Genomic DNA, 17,307 nt, shown 5'->3' with positions numbered 1-17,307 from the left:
GATACAAAAAGGGTTGGCAGACTTTTATTGAACGTCTGCAAACGCTGAAGCATGGATCTATCTAATTATACTGTTGGCACGGCAGAGTTTTGTTCATTGTAAATGAGAACATTTGATAGACAGCCCAGGAGCCCGCCCATCCATGATATGTCCGCAGCACTGCAGGTGGTGAGTCCATGTGGGTGGAACCCAAACCACAGCAGCCAGGTGTCATTTTAGGAAGATTTTGCTTAGTGCTGCAAGGGACCAAAAAAGCACAAAATACTCTCCCTGTCTTTGGAGAACATACAGATAGACCTGAGCAAATGAGACAAACTTAACAGAATGAGCTTGGTAAATACTGGTTTGGTGAGAATCAAAAGAGTTTTGTCAGCAGTATAATTTTGTTTAAAGATCATGAATTAAGCTTGAATGACCAAGGTATAAAACTTCTGCTTTTTGAGAGTCTCAGAAAACCAATTTTTTGTTGTTACTGTTGCTTGGGATTATTTGTTTTCTACAATAAATATATGACTTGAGTGAAGTTCTCTCTTTAGGAGAGCCATGATAATTCCTTAAAAGAATCATCATGGATACTTTAGAGTGCTCAGATTTTTTAGGAGCTAGTTGAGCAGTTATCTTACTGAACATAAGACCTAGAATAGTAATAATTATAATAATAGCTAGGCTATAGATATCAAAGTAGCTAGGCAACCTACATTTTTATTTCTAATTCTTATATCAACCTCAAGGCAGATGTTATTACTCTGATTTTACTCAGGTAAAAATTACTTATCCATGGTCACGCAGCACTGAGTAGCTAGGCCTTATCTGACTGGAAAGCATGTCATTGTGCCATTTACAAGATGTTTAGATTCTGGATTTTAGAATTGGCCTTGCCTTTAAAAACATAATAAAATGAAAGATAAAAAGACACAGAAGGAAAGAATTGAGGTTATATAGAGTTTCCTTTAGAAACATTTATTAGAAATGCCAAACTGATTTCATGGAACTGAGGATACATGGGAATATTGGGTCAAATCAGAGCCCAGATCCAATCTAATTGATGGCTGTTCTTCTGGTCAGGAATGCTTCATTCTCAACCTTTACATTTGCAAGGTCAGTAGAAAGGACCTATTGGCTTGTTTCACTGGAAAAGATACTGGAAGCTCACACTGTCTGGGAACAAGGGCCTCACAGGCCAGAACTGGGCCTCCAGGCCCCCAGATGTCTCTCTTTGGCCACCTGTCTACATGATCATTCTGCAGACAGGTTCTTATCACATGCTCAGGAAGGTGCCTGCTGACTGCCATAATACAAGGCTTATATCTTCCTTTCTTTTTATAAAAATCCTTGGTCTGCCATTACAGAATGTCTCTTTCAGAGTCTGTATGTTGCCTAGTTTGGAATTCTTTGGAGGCAGATGTCTTCCCCAGATACTTCATTGTTTTGGCCTTTGCATGTTTATCTCTTGGAAGTGTCAACCACTTTGGGTAACAGTCATAGGCCAAGCACTCAGCTGTCAGTCCTGGTGATTTTACTGGAGAAGACGATGTGTCCTAGGTATGATATGTTGCACTTTTCCAGAGGACTTTTTTGTCAGAGTTTCCTTTTTAAGCCTGCCTAGAACAAAAGAGAATTGGGCAGAGCCACTCACCCTTGATTGTAATCTACCAGCCCTGGAGTTTAAGAGGAAATGGACTAAGGAGAGAATGCGAAGGACAGCTGGCCAGGCAATACCTCCTCAATATCCTCAACCAGGCAGAACTCTGAGCATCCTTATATTACCCCAAGAACCAGCACCTGCGGCTTGGCCTGTTGCAGGTGATTTGATGGGGGAAACAAACTGTCCAGTGACTGTAGAGGAAGAGGCTGGAATAGAACTTATATATTTCTCCAAGTTGAGCTCCCAGACTGCTTGGGAACTGCCACTAACTGTCTCCACCTACACACACACACCATTCAAGGCAACTTTCCATTTTGCCTTGGGGTTTCTCAGAGTCTTTGTTTTCATGTTTTGTTAGTTCCCAGTATCTACTATCTTGCTTCTCCAGGGTTGATTTTGGCAGAGGGAGTCATCAGTCTATTTTAACTTACATTTTAGTAGGAACCGGAAGTCCTTATTAACTCACCTCTCCTGATTCACATGTTCCCAAATAACTGTAGCAGAAAAATGTCTCTCTCCAAATGTTTGTACATCAGTCCCAGGGAGGGACTCTGATTGGTCCTCTTTGAGCCAGATGCCCCCTAGTGACCTACATGAGAGAGATCTATTACCAGAAGGGAGGAAAGATCATGTAAACTGCCAAAAACAATGACCACCACAATTCATTCCAGAATCTACACTGATGGTGCAGGCTACAACTTCCACAAACTCCCTATAAATACCCTAGTAGCACAGACCAGCCGCATACCACTGGAACTCTCAGGCTTGACTTAATGCTCAGTGCATTATGCAATATGCAGTATGTAACTTAACACTCCCTCTGGTGTATGAAATAAATTGGCTTTTGCCTTTTGTCTACAATAGGTATTTGAATGCTGTTCATCTCACCTATGTTCAAAGAAAAAAGAAGGCATAAACTTTTGGAAAATTTTGAAATACTTCACAATCTGATATAACAGGAAAAGACCTGTTTATAGTTGGCACATTCTCCAAGGGACAGTAAAGTATACTTTATAGAGAGCTGTAAAGCACCCAAAAAAAGGCTATGCTTTATGAATGTATCAGTCATCATTTCAATTTGGCATTATATTGCTGTGATTTATCCAAGAGGCGGAAATGAGCATGGCAGTTTTTTAGGACGAATATCTTTGCTTTCTGCTGTGGTGTTTGTGATAGAATATGTTATTCTAGCAATAAAGTGTTTGCTAGATAAAGTATTTGTGTTGTGTGTAATAGGTAAATACAGTCATTACCCAAGGCTTTAATGAAGGTGGAACTGGATTTCACTAATGGGCTGCTCTCTCTTTGTAATACTAAAATCCAGAGGGCAGCCCAGAAAAATATTTGTTCAAAACTATGCAAAGAAAATATCCATGTTTCCAAAATGAATAAATAAGGCATTAAAAATAGAAATCAGAAGACTTTAAAGCAGCAACAATAATACCTTCCTGGTCTTAAATATAAATATATCCATAAACATATGTGCACATATAATAGTTTTTATGGTATACAAAAGAAAATTCTTAGCACTTTTGGAGCTGCTAATTAATGTTCAACTAGATGATACCCACTTAAATGGTACAGATTCTCCCTTGCATATCCAAACTACTTCACAGTTGGAGGAACTGCCTTCTTGATTATGATCCAAACTGAAAATCTCCCAAGGAAACCCTGAAAAATTCATATTTGTATGAATATTTGTGTGAAAAATCTATTTGTATAGAGCTTGAAAAAATGTGAATTGAAATATAGTATATGAGAAACTAGTTTAACTATGATTCATAATGTTCCCAGGTAACCCACCTCTTTGACAATGGAGCTACTGTCTTCTTTGCTGTTTTCATGGCAGTCTGGGGTAAGTGTCCGGAATCCAAGTGACTTCACTTCCCCATATATGCTTTATTATATGTTCCTTCAGAAATCTGACTTTGTCATGTCGATGTGAAAGGAATTAACTTGAGCAAATTCTGTTAGCTGTTCTATTAGACACGAGTTGGTAAATAATTCATTTATTTATATAAAAATAATGTGATAGAGAAGAAATATGTCTGATTTCTCTTAAACCTTCAACATTTTCATTAACATTTCATTATTAATATAAAATTCACCTGTTGGAGACAAAAATAAAGCTTATAGTATACCAAAAATTCTAGTGAGATATAAGTACTCATAGAAGTATATCTCGGACTTTCTGCTGTGAGTGGAATCATTTCTTCCAGCTAATGTATGAGTACCAGCCTCTGGCTTTCTTTCAGTTCTGGTTAAAACGACCCCCTATAAACAAGAGCTCCTTAAAAAGCTAAATAGAGTTCTTCTATATCAGTTTAAGTCAACAGCTCCATAATAACAAGGTGTGATGGAACATTCACTTAAATAATTTCTTAACCCAAAGAAAGTACTTAACCTACTTCTTTGTAAAATGAATTTCATAGTATCTTTCTCATCAAATCATTATAACGTTTTCATTTAGTAGTATAGAAAAGGGTCTGGACAAACTCATAGTAAACAATTTTGGTTACCTTTGGAGAGAGGTTAAGTGAGCAGTGATGTGTAAGGGAAAGGGTAAGTGTGCAGTGATGAAAGACAGGTTTTTACACGATGTATTTTCAGCTTGGTTTGAATTTTTCACAATTATTATGCATTTCTTCTAGAAATTAAAATGCCAGAATCTCAGTTTTGATGTTACAAAACTGCTAACTCAAGGCTTATTATTATTAACGTAGGCTTTAGTTGTGCCTTATGTCTGGAATGAATATTAGATCTTCTCCATCTTTCAGAGGCTAACTGAATTGTCCTCTTCCTCCTTTGAATTTCATAACATTTGACTTCTAACCTTCTTTGGACACTTAAAATGAGCTGCATACACACTTTATCTCCCCTAGTAGGTTCATCTTCCTCAAGGATCATTATGGTTATTGAAGATTTCACACATTTCTTGATGGGAAAAAGAAAGAAGAGAAAGAAAAGGAAATTACCAAAATGGTTTCTTTATAAGACAAGGAATGTGTTTAGTCTCTTTGACAACTGGAAATATAAAAGCCTTGATTTCTCAAAGAGGCTTGTTCTAGATATATTTTGTCTTCCCTACCTAGAGATATTGAAAGGAAAGTTGTCTTTCCCATTACATCTCCGTTGCAGGGACATATTTTTTAAAATTTTTTAATGTTTATTTATTTTCGAGGGAGAGAGAGAGAGACAGTGAAAACAAGGGAGGGGCAGATAGAGAGAGAGAGACACAGAATCTGAAGCAGGCTCCAGGATCCAAGCTGTCAGCACAAAGGCCGATACAGGGCTCGAACCCATGAACCGTGAGGTTGTGACCTGAGCTGAAGTCAGACACTTAGGAGACTGAGCCACCCAGGTACCTCAAAAGGACATATTTTCAATCCTGTGACTCCAGCCCTTGTGTCAGTGGGCATGGGACCCAAAATCCTAGTCAAACCGTAGGTTAGTAAGTGGCCTGGGAGAAGACCTGAAGTTCTGTCCAAAAAGGAACTGGCAAGCTCACCCACAGTCTTATTCTAAGGAATATAGATTGAAAAATGTGGAGAGAGACAGTTAGCAATAGGAATTTATGCTGAAATGTGCAGAGAGGGCAGGAGATAGAAAGAAGGAAATTGAGATTGAACATGAAGTAGAAGTAAGAAGAATTATTAGCAGGTTATGAGAAATCAGAACCTTGAAATAAGCAAAAGAAAAGTACTAGTGGAAAAGACAGAAAGTAAAGGGTCCAGAATTGGTAGCCAACAGTGAAGAAATGCAAGACAGTCCCCAGAGAGAAACAAAGAAAGAATATAGCCAACTTGTGTTATTAGTGGAGTATCAGGGTAAAGACCTAGAATCTCCTGTGGCTGAAGTCTCTTGAAGTGCTGGCTTTTTTTCCCTGTCTCTGAATAGACTCAGTCTTTTAATCCCCATGGGATTCCTGCCTCCCTTGTCAGGCTTTGTGAAAAGCCCTCATTATCTGTGCTACCTCTTAGTGCATCTCTGTCCCTTGCAAACAAAAGAATCTAATCATAACAGAATTTTGGTTATGGGACTGAACTCTCAGATCAAGAATTGTGTATCTGGTTTTTCTAGAACATACTTGTAGTGGTAACCATGATCAGGAAGTATAATAAGCCATCCAGTGCTTAAGCTTTGTCATGATTACAAATGAGGATACTTTAGAAAATGTCTTCATTTATTAAATCAGGGGTTCCCAAACTTTTTTCAGTTATGGCACACATATGAAATGATACTATTTCACAGCATCCTCATGTAATGAATGAGTCTGCTCATGGCCAGGGATAATACTGCCGTAAGCACCTTACCTGCCTGAAGGGTTGAAGGGATTACCTGATGCACACCTATAATCTTTCCTTGGCATACACATTGGGCAGCCCTGCTTTGGGCCATGAGTCTACTAAGGAATGAGTTAATTCTTCTGCATAGAGAGTAATTTTCTGGAAGAATTAATACATAAATATCTCTTACCTACTTTAGTATTTCACCAGTTTTTACTGAATGATGTTTTCTTCTCCTAGTTTATCCTCTGAGACTATAGAGAAGTGAAATTCTGGTGTTATAATGTTTGTCTATAGTGCAGAGGTCATCTTCTCCTCTGCCCCTCACCCACTACCACCATTATAAAGGTGGCATCCCTTCTATGCAAGTTGGAATGTCTTATGCTGGTGATAACAAATAGGTGTATTTTATCTGTACTAACCTCAGTTGATTGGGGGTGGCTGCCTGGAACATGGAGCTGAGAAACTTCTGAGTTGCAAGTGGGTGGATTGGAGATTTGATAGTCCTTGGGCTTTGGAGGGTATCCAGTAAGAATCTGATAGATGTATTATAATAACCTTTGGGCAGAAGGGAACACTTTAGGACCAATTCAGGCAAGGCAAGCCTGGAATAATTCATTGTCTGAATTGCTTTGTCTAAATTGACAACTTACCACTTAAATCTTGTATGTTCTCAGAAATGTAATCATTTGAGAAAAAGAATGATTTACCCCAGGTGTTTCTTTGTAGATAGGTCTATGCTTTTTGCAGAAATCTGGAATGGCCAGTAATAACAGCTATAATAATAGCATACCCTTATTGATGGCTTCTTATGTGCTGGACGCCATCCTAAGCATCATACAGTATCCTCTCAGTTAATTTTTATAGCATCATTTGAGGAAGGTACTGTTATTATCCTCATGTGATAGATGAGGGAACTGGGGTAGTAGCTAGAAAGTGGCAAACCCAGGAGTTAAACCGGGCACTCTTAGCTTCTACACTCTGTTGCTAGATCATGTACTATTTGTAGCCCTGTTTGCTTCTGCTTCAGAGATATAAACTTTATGGTAAAGGACTGTTAAACTCATCCTAAGCCCCGTTTATTCTGGTTTGAGACAGTGACGTTCCATAAAAGTGTTTCACTTCTAATGGAGCTCAGTTTAGTGGTGTCAGGCTTATCCTTTAGGATTGACAAGTTACATTTAAGAAAACAAATACACTTTATTTTTGAGAAATTGCTAGATACAGAGATGTTGAGAACAGATATAAGTAGTTTACAAGACCTCTGAAGGATGGGGTTGATATGTTTATTTTGTTGCCCTTTGCTTTGTGTGTTTACCAGAGAAACAATAGGGCTTCATTTGGAACCAGTCTGCAGCAGCTGGGAAGGGCCTTTGTATGGGGTTAAAACCTTCACAGAACCCCACTGCCTTTGTGATAGCAGGGCCTCCCGGGGACCCTCAAGGTACACTGTGAGCCTACAGCTCTGGGCTTGAGCCACAGTGTCTCTCTTTCCTCAGTGTTCATTTTTATTCAGAAAGATTCAAGAAACAAAACAATTGTGGCCTAAATTAGCTTCTCTCCCTAGGGGGGAAAGTGAGTCACTAGGGAACTAGATGTTTGGCAGAGACTTGTCAGGAAGCAGATTATCTTTCTCTTTTCTTCATTTTTGGGTTTTTTTCTCATTTTTTTTCTTTTTACTTTCATTGCCAAAAATTGATTTACCCTCAGTAAATAATCAAATCAAAGTCCTCAGTGTTCTCCAAACAGAATACCAGGCTTGTGGTTATTTTAATGGAAATTCAGAGATTCTTTAAGTGCTTNGTTTCCAATGGCTTCAGATCTTTTCTGTGTGATGTATGGGCGCGAGTGCAAGTACGGAGCTCCTTACTTCTCCGCCATCTTGCCCCCTCCCTCTCAGTATGTCTCATTTTTAAAAATAAATTTCATGATAATTGCCTTTTATTTGGAGATATTTACACTAATTTTATCTTTGTAGTCATACCTGTATGTCCAGCAAAAAAATAGTAGTTGGATTTTCAAAAAAAAATGCTTATTAGCTATGTAGGTATAATCACATATGACCATCAATTTCTCATAATCCACCAGAAGGAAATTACGGCCCCAGTTTTATAGATGAACATATTGAGGTTAAGAGAGGTTATGCAACTTGCCCAAGATTACCCAGTAACTGCTAAATGGTGAAGTCTGGATTTTAAACCATATCTGGTCTGCCTAATTCAAGTCATTCCAAAGTTTGTATACCATGTCATGTACCTTTTATATGATGTATTAAGATTTCATTTCTTACCAGACAATGCATTCTCACTATTACTTGGCATTTTATAAAAATTAGTAAAATGTGATCTCTGCTCTCAAAAATCTCATAGTATGTTGAGGTTGGTGATTATAATGTAAGATGCTAAGTACAGTTTACAATGGGACAATGAGGGTCCATGCTGCTAACTTCCTAAAGCAAAATGGAAGCACAGAGAAGGTTTCATACAAAAGGAAATCCTGAAACCAAATCTTAAGTTTACCAGGCAAAGGAGTGGGGTTGGAGGGAGGTGTCGAAAACATTCTGAACTGAGAACAGTGTAGGCAAAGCTCTGAAAATAAAGGATGTCCAATGTGATAGGAACATATAGTATGTATTAGTTTCCTACTAGTGCTGTAATAAAGTGACACAAACTGGATGACTAAAAACAACAGAAAGTTATTCTCTCACTGCTCTGGAGGCTCAAAGTCAAAAATAAAGGCATAAAAAGAGTCTTTTCCATTTGAGGGCTCTGAGTGGGCATCCGTCCCATGTATTTCTCCTAAATTCTTGTGACGCCAGCAATCCTTGACATTCCTTGACTTGTAGATGCATCACTCGAATCCCTGTCTCCATTTTCACCTGCATTCTGTGTCTCTGTGTCTTCACAGGGCAGTCTTCTTATAAGGACACTAAAATGCATTGGATTAAGAGCCTACCCTACTTCAGTATGATTTCATCTTAACTAGTTAATCTGCAGTTACCTTATTTCCAAATAAGTCATATTCTGAGGTTAAAACGTCAACATCTCTCTCATGAGAGGCACAGTTCAACCCCTCACCGTGTGTTGAGGGCTGAGGTCTGCTTATCCTAGGACATTTGTGCTTCAACAGGGAACCATGGTTTTACCCTATAGGCAACAGAAGGCCAACTGAAGTTATAAACTGGGGAGTGATGTCATCAGTTGTATTTGGGAAGTAACCCTGGCAAAAGCATGAGAGGAATGAAAGTAGGGACCAATAGATAGCAGGTAGGCCACTTAGAAAGTTGTTCCAGTGTTCAGTCAAAATATTATGCAGAACTGGGCTTTAGAAAAGCTCTAAATTACAGAGAAAAAACCTTATACATAAAAGTGTTTTCTTAGTTTTAGTTATTTATAATAGGCAAAATAAATATCCAATGATAGAAGAATGAATAAGGAAATTATAAGCAGCCACTAAAAACTAGTCTTTCAAAGTAGGTAATAGAGCACAAAGATTGTATTTTACAAATTGATAAATATAGGGTATCAAGTATACAGATAAATGTGATTTCAGGTATATTAAATACCAATGAAAACCAAAGAAATTATGTCATAATAGTAATGGTGATTTTCTCTGGGTGATGGGATTATGGGAAGTTTTTGTCTGCTTTATTTAGGTATAATTTACATAAAATCCAGCAATTTTATTTATTTTTTAAATGTTGATCAGATATTTCACATTATTTTTTTAATTTATTTTTGAGATAGATAGAAGCAGAGAGAGAGAGAGAAAAATCCCAAGCAGGTTTCATGCTTGTCAGCGCAGAGCACACGTTTGGGGCCCAAACCCACAAACCTTGCGATCACAACCTGAGCAGATATCAAGAGTCAGACACAGTAGACTGAGGCACTCAGGCACCACCCAGCAATTTTAAGTGTACAATTTGACAAGTTTTGTTAAATGTATATAGTAACTATTACCATAATGATGATATAGAACATTTTCATCCTCCAGAAAGTTTACTCATGACTTTACAATGAATCCCTTGGTAACCTCTAACCCGCTTTCTACCACTATACTTTCATCTATTTTAGAATCTTATGCAAATAGAATCATTCACTATTTAGCATTTTGTGTCTGGCTTTTTCATTAAGGTTAATGTGATTGAAATTAATTTATGGAACAACATATGTCAGCATATGTCAGTAGTTTGTTCCTTTGACATTTATTTTATAGTTGGAAATCTGTACCTTTTGACCACATTCACCCATTTCATTTGCAAGCTGCCATCTCTGGAAACTACAGTCTGTTCTCTGTATCGATGAGCTTAGAGGTTTTGTTTGTTTGTTTGTGTTTAGACTCTATGTATAAATCAGATCATAAACGTATTTTAATGAAAATTCAATGATTCTCTATGTGGTTCTGTCAGAGAGAGTGATGCCTCCATAATTGTTCTTTTAGGATCTATTGTGGTTCCGTAAAATTTTAGGATTGCTCTTTCTATTTCTGTGAAAAATGCCATTGAAATTTTGATATGAATTGCACTGAATCTGTAGATTATGGGCATTTTAACAATATTAATGTTCTTCCAGTCCATGGGCACAGACTATCTTCCCATTTAATTATGTCTTATCCAATTTATTTCATCAGTGTCTTACAGTTTTCAGTGTACAGGTCTTTCCTCAGATATATATATTCCTAGCTATTTTATTCTTTTTGATGCAATTATAGATTATATAAATCCATATGTGCATTGATTTTGTTGTATACTGAAACTTTACTGGATTTGTTTATTAATGGCTTTTGATTAGCAGTTGTTTTACTGGAGTCTTGACGGTTTTCTATACATTGCATCATGTCATCTGCAAGTAGTGACAGTTTTACTTCTTCCTTTTTAATTTGGATGCCTCTTATTTCTCTTTCTTACCTAATTGCTGTGGCTAAGACTCCTAGTACTGTGTTGATAAAAGTGATCATCCATGTCGTGTTCCTGATCTTAGAGGAAAAGCTTCCAGCTTTTCACCATTGAGTATAAGGTTAGTTGTAGGCTTGTCATACATGACCTTTAGTATGTTGAGGTGCATTCTCTTTATACCCACTTTGTTAAAAGTTTTAATCATAAATGGATATTGAATTTTTTTCAGATGCTTTCACTGTGTCTATTGAGAGGATCATATGATTTGTATCATTAATTTTGTTAGTGTGGTCTATCATGTTGACTGATTTATGGATGTTAAACCATCCTTCCATCCCGGGAATAAAACCCACTTGATCCTAGTGAATGATCATTTTAGTGTAATGTTGAATTTAAGTTTCTAATTTTTTTTTACTTTTTCTATATTTTTAAGTTTTTATTTAAATTCTAGTTAATTAACCTATAATGTAATATTGATTTCAGGACTAGAACTTAGTGATTCATCACTAACGTATATAACATCATTGGTTTGCTAATACAGTAAAACTTTGGATTGCAAGTAACTTGTTCTGTGAGTGTCCCGCAAGAAAAGCAAACATTTGTAATAAATTTTAACTTGGTAATTAAGTGAGGTCTTGTAATAGAAGTAGTACATGATGCTGAAATCACAGGATCACAACTGAACCAATGGTTCTTGAAATTTGCTTTGATTTACAGGTGCTTTGGATTACAAGCATGTTTCCAGAACAAATTATGTTCAAAACCTAAAGTTTTACTGTATTTTTTTTGAGGATTTTTGTATCTGTGTTCATCAAGATATTGGCCTTTTGTTGTGGCATCCTTGTCTGGTTTTGGTATCATAGTAATTCTAGCCTCACAAAATTAATTTAGAATTGGTGCCTCCTCTTCTATTTTTGAAGAATTCTGAGAAGGATTACTATTAATTCTTCTTTAGGTATCTGGTAGAATTCTGTCGAGAACTTGGCTTTTGTTTGTTGGGATATGTGTGCTTTAATGGAAATAACACACTGTCTTGATTATTATAGCATAGTAAGCCTTGAAATGTTATTCTTTTCAAAAATTGTTGTGGCTATATTAGGGACTGTGTACATTTCCATTTATATTTTAAAATCAACTTATCAGTTTCTAGCAGAAAAGATGCTGATATTTTGACTGGTGAAGTTGAATCAAGAGATCATTTTGGGAAGGTTGAAAACTCAGTATCAAATATGTCTGTCTGTGAACATTATTTAACTTTTATTTAAGTGATCTGTAATTTCTTTGCAACTTTGTATTGTTTTCAATGTACAGTTTTAGATATTTTGTTAAATTTATCCCTATGTATTTAATATGTTTGATTTTTTATAAATAGTTTGATTTCTGCAATGTTAATTTGCAGGTTTTCATTGTTACTCTATAGAAATACAATTGACTTTTGTATATTTATATCATATCCTAGACCTTTCTAAACTCATTTAAAAGTGCTACTGGCTTTTTTATAAGTTCCTTAGGATTTTTGATATAGATGACTATGACATTTATAAATAAATACAATTTGGTTCTTCTTTTCAAACCCGTATGGGTTTAAGTTTTTTCTTGCCATATTACAATGACAGAATAATGTTAGATAGAAGTTATTGTATCATATATTGTTTCCTTATTCTCAGTGTTGGGGGAAAAATATTAAGTGTTATGCTATTAAGTATGCTAGAAAATATAAGTTTTTGTAAATACCCTTTGTCAAGTTGAAGAATTTTATCATGAATGGGTTTTGAGTTTTGTTAAAAGCTTTCAATTGTATTAATAAGATAATCCTGTTTTTTAATTTTTTAAAAATGTTTGTCTATTTTTGAGAAAGACAGACCATGAGCAGGGGAGGGGCAGAGAGAGGGGGATGCAGGATTTGAAGTAGGCTCCCGGCTCTGAGCAGTCAGCACAGAGCCTGATGCGGGGCTCAAACTCATGAGCCTTCAAGCCATGAGATCATGAAGCCTGAGCGGAAGTCAGCTATTTAACCAACTGAGCCACCCAGGTGCCCCAATAATCCTGTTTTTTAAAAGGTGGTTAACATATTCATTAAATCAATTCACTTTCAAAAACTACAATGACACTGAATTCCTGGGACAAACCCACTTTATTGTATATACAGTTGACTCTTGACAGTGTGGAGATTAGGTTCATCAACCCCCATGCAGTTGAAACAATCTTTGACTCTCCCAAAACTTAACTACTCATAGCTACTGTTAATTGGAAGCTTTACCAATAACAGAAACAGTTGATTAACATATATTTTGTATGTTATATGTGTTATATACTGTATTCTTACAATAAAGTAAGCTAGAGAAAGCAAGCATTATTTAAAAATCATAAGATAAAAAATATTTAGAGTATTGTATGGTATCAAGAAATCCATGTATAAGTGAACCCACACAGTACAAACCCATATTGTTCAACGGTCACCTGTATTATCTTTTTTTCTATATTGCTGTATTTGATTTGCTAAAATACTTTTAAGATTTTTGCATCTGTTTTCATAAGGGTGGTCTCTAATTTTCTTCCAGTTTTTTGTTTGTTTGGTTGGTTGGTTGGTTGGTTTTGGTTTTGAGGTAATCTTGGCCTCAAAGAGGTCTCTTCTGTTTATGGAGAGAGTTATATAAAAATGATATTACTTCTTTCTTATATATTTGGTAGAATTCACCAGTGAAACCACTTGGGCCTAGAGTTTTCTTTGCAGGAAAGTGTTTAATGAAAACTTAATCTCCTTAACAGATATAGAGCTCTTTAGATTATCTTTCTTCCTGCCTTCAAGGACTCTGTAATTTTATCTAAGCTTGCAAACTTATTGGCTTAAATTTGTTCATAATAATCTCTTATATTTTACTTTCAGTAGGATCTTTTGTGATATTTCATTCATTCCTAAAATTGTAGTTTATGTGTTTTTTTCCTGTTCATTCTGTGTAGGAGTTTATCAATTCTATTGATATTTTAATGAACCTTTTCTTTTTTAAAAAAAATATTTTTAATGTTTCTACTTTTGAGAGAGAGAGAGAGAGAGAGAGCGTGAGCAGGGGAGGGTCAGAGAGAGAGAGGGAGATACAGACTCCGAAATAGGCTCCAGGCTCTGAGCTGGCAGTCAGCACAGAGCCCGACGCGGGGCTCGAACCCACGAACCGCGAGATCATGACCTAAGCAAAAGTCGGACGCTTAACCGACTAAGCCATCCAGGTGCCCCCTAATAATACTTATTTTCAAGTACACTTTGATATTAATATTGCCATTCTACTCTTTCTTGAATTGAGTTTTTACGGTATATTTTTCTTTTCTTTACATTTACTTATCTTTGTCTTTATATTTATAGTGTTATTTTTATAGACAGGTCTTACTTTTTTATACAATCCAATAATCTCTGCCTTTCATTAGAATTTTTATACCATTTACATTTCATGTAATTATCAATGCATTTAGCTTAAATATGCCTTCATTTTATTTGCTTTATATGTGTTTAATGAGCCTTTGCTTTATTTTCTATGTTTTTCTCTCCTTTTGAGTTAATTAGGTATTTTCATTATTTACTTTTTGTTTCTGTTGATTTATTAGCTATACTTCTTTGCTTTAATCTTATAATGGTTATTCAAGGATTTATAATATACACTTTTCATTTGTAGCAGCCTACTTTCAAATAATATAATGCTATTTCACATGTGGTATAAGAACTTTAAAAAGGTATACTTTACCTTTTATTTTCTGTTCCTCATAGTATTATTGCAACATATTTTACTGCTGTTTTTGTCCTACATCTTACTGCTATTCTTGTTTTATCTTTTTCTTCTACATGTTATAAACCTCTTGATACATTATTATTATTTTGGCTTTCAGCAAGTAGTTATCTATTAGATTGAAATGAGGAAAAAATTCTACATACCCATATAGTTACTTATTTTTTTATTATTTTTTGTTTTGAGAGAGAGAGAGGGAGAGGACCAGAGAGATAGGGAGACAGAGAATCCCAAGCAGGCTCCATGCTATCACCACAGAGTCTGATGCAGGGCTCAGTTTCACAGACCATGAGATCATGACCTGAGCCAAATTCATGAGTAGGACACTTAACCACTGAGCAGCCCAGGAGCCCCTATTTGTTTAATGTGCTCTTCCTATCTTTGTATCAATCCAGATTTCCATCTGGTATCATTTCCTCTGCTTGAAAAACTTCCTTTAAAGTTTCTTACAATGCAGGTCTGTTAGTGATGAATTTTCTCCAATTTTTAAAGTCTAAAAATATCTTGGCTTCTTTTTAATGTTTTAAAGATATTTTGCTGGATGTAAAATTCTAAGTTGGCAGTGTTTTCGCTTTATCTTTCGATACATTAAAGCACAGGTTCTCAACTAGGAGTGATTTTTGTCTCTCAAGAGACATTAGACAATGTGCAGATACATTTTTGGTTGTCACAACTGAGAGAAGGGAATGCTGCTGGCATCTTGATCTAGTGGGTAGAGGCCAGGGATGCTGCTAAACATCATACAATGCACAGAACAACAATCCTACCCCACACACACACCCAAGCAAGGAATTAAGGAATTAAATTAAGATATCATTGGTGTTGAGTTTTAGAAACACTACTAAATTTATAATTTTTCTTTTCCTGAAGTCACAGGGTCTATTTGAGTTTCTTTTGGAAACTTCAATTTCAGCATTCTCATCTACAAGTGAAGATTAAAGTACTGCTAACATATGGAATGTTTTGATGTAGAATAATGACTTATATTTTCAAAACAGTTGACACAATGTCAGTTGTGTCCAGATTGAAAAACATTATCTTAAGATATGCCTTTCCATTATATGAAGGTCTGCTGACATTTTTTTATATAAAAGACTTTTCTCCCTTATATATGCTTTGAAGATTTTTATTCTTTATTCCTATGAATTTGATTGAGATGTGTTTTGGTGTCATTTTCTTTGTCTTTCTTATGATTAGGATTCATTGAATTTCTTGGATCAATAATTTTGTAATTTTTATCAAATTTTGAAATTTGTCCAGAATAATATTGTCAAGGTCTCCAATTATGTAAATATATTCTAGGCCACTCAGTATTATCCTACAGGTCACTTATGCCTTGTTCACATTTTTCAGTCTTTTTAGTCTTTGTGTTGTCTATACTTTTTGTATTGTTTCCTTTGGTTTGTCTTCATATTCACTGATCTTCTGAAAGGTGTAATCTTCTGTTAATTTTATCCAGTGTATTTTTCTGTCTATAACTTGCATTTTCCATCCCAGATCTCAATCAGTTGGGTCTTCTTATTCCTGGTATTAGTCTCCTCATTGTCTTCATGTTTTCATCTCCCTTCTTAACATACAAAGTATACTTATAACAGTTTTATCATCTTTTTTTCTATCATTTCTATCAGTTCTGGGCTGTCTCCCTGGGATTGATTGAATATTCTCCTGCTTATAGGTTTTATATTCCTTCTTATTTGTATATCTGGTAAATTTTTTGTTTATATTTGAAAGAGAGAGAGGAGGGAAGGAGTTAGGGGAGAGAGCATGTGAGCAGGGGAGGAGCAGAGAGAGAGATAGAATGAGAGAGAGAGAAAATTCCAACCAGGCTCCACACTGATGGAACAATGCCAGGCTCCAACTCATAAACCATGAGATCATGACCTAAGCCAAAATCAAGAGTCGGATTTTTTTTTTAATTTTTATGTCTTTATTTTATTTTGAGAGACAGAGACAGAGAGTCAGCGGGGGAAGGGCAGAGAGAGAGGGAGACACAGAATCTGAAGTAGGCTCCAGGCTCTGAGCTGTCAGCACAGAGCCCGATGTGGGGCTCAAACCCACGGGCTGTGAGATCATGACCTGAGCCAAAGTCAGACACTTAACCAACTGAGCCACCTAGGTGCCCCGAGTCGGATTTTTAACCAACTGAGCTACACAGCATCCCTGTCTGGTGGTTTTATTAAATGGTGAAAAGTGTTAAATTTTGTTTTTTGTTGTGTTTCTTTAGTGTTGGACTTGTTCAGGTGTGCAGTTAACTTACTTGCATCCCAGTTAGATCCTCTTGAGACTTATTTTTAGCTGGTTAGGTAGGTCCGGAGACTCCCTAGTAAGAGATGGCCTTTGTGAGGCCACATAAAATTCTCTGTGTTGCAACATGTCTATCCTCTGACTAGTGGGATGGTAAACTTCTTTGAGCCCTCTATGAATTCTGAGGATTGCTTAGATACCAACAACCTGCCTCATGTAGTTTCACCCCATGCATGTCAAACACAGAAGGGACTTCATTGCTGATACCTTCATCTTTCTTTCAATATTAGCTCCCTTGTCTCTGGTACTCTGCCCCACAAACTCTTGCCACTTCACTTCCCCCACTCTAATCTCCCAAGCTCAGTAAGACCACTAGGCTTTGTTTGGGTTCCTCCACCTGCAAATGGCCTCCAATAATGAACTGGTGTGATCCTAAAGCTCACTTCACTTCTTTTTCTCTCA

At 36.3% G+C, this 17,307-nt stretch overlaps 1 protein-coding gene across 2 annotated transcripts in view; it reads left to right on the top strand.

The window, feature by feature from the left end:
* Nucleotides 1-17,307, top strand: part of ANO4 (anoctamin 4) — a 342,675-nt gene that overhangs the window by 253,512 nt on the left and 71,856 nt on the right. For both annotated transcript variants that reach the window (XM_077772254.1, XM_077772253.1), the window contains one exon: nt 3,440-3,500. In XM_077772254.1, the coding sequence (XP_077628380.1) occupies nt 3,440-3,500 (61 nt within the window). The remainder of the gene's footprint in view (nt 1-3,439; nt 3,501-17,307) is intronic.

The sequence above is a fragment of the Crocuta crocuta genome, unplaced genomic scaffold (assembly GCF_008692635.1).
Source record: "Crocuta crocuta isolate KB4526 unplaced genomic scaffold, BGI_CrCroc_1.0 scaffold216, whole genome shotgun sequence".
Taxonomy (NCBI): Eukaryota; Metazoa; Chordata; class Mammalia; order Carnivora; family Hyaenidae; genus Crocuta; species Crocuta crocuta.
Note: the sequence above shows the minus strand (reverse complement) of the source record. Positions and strands in the feature narration are given on the sequence as shown.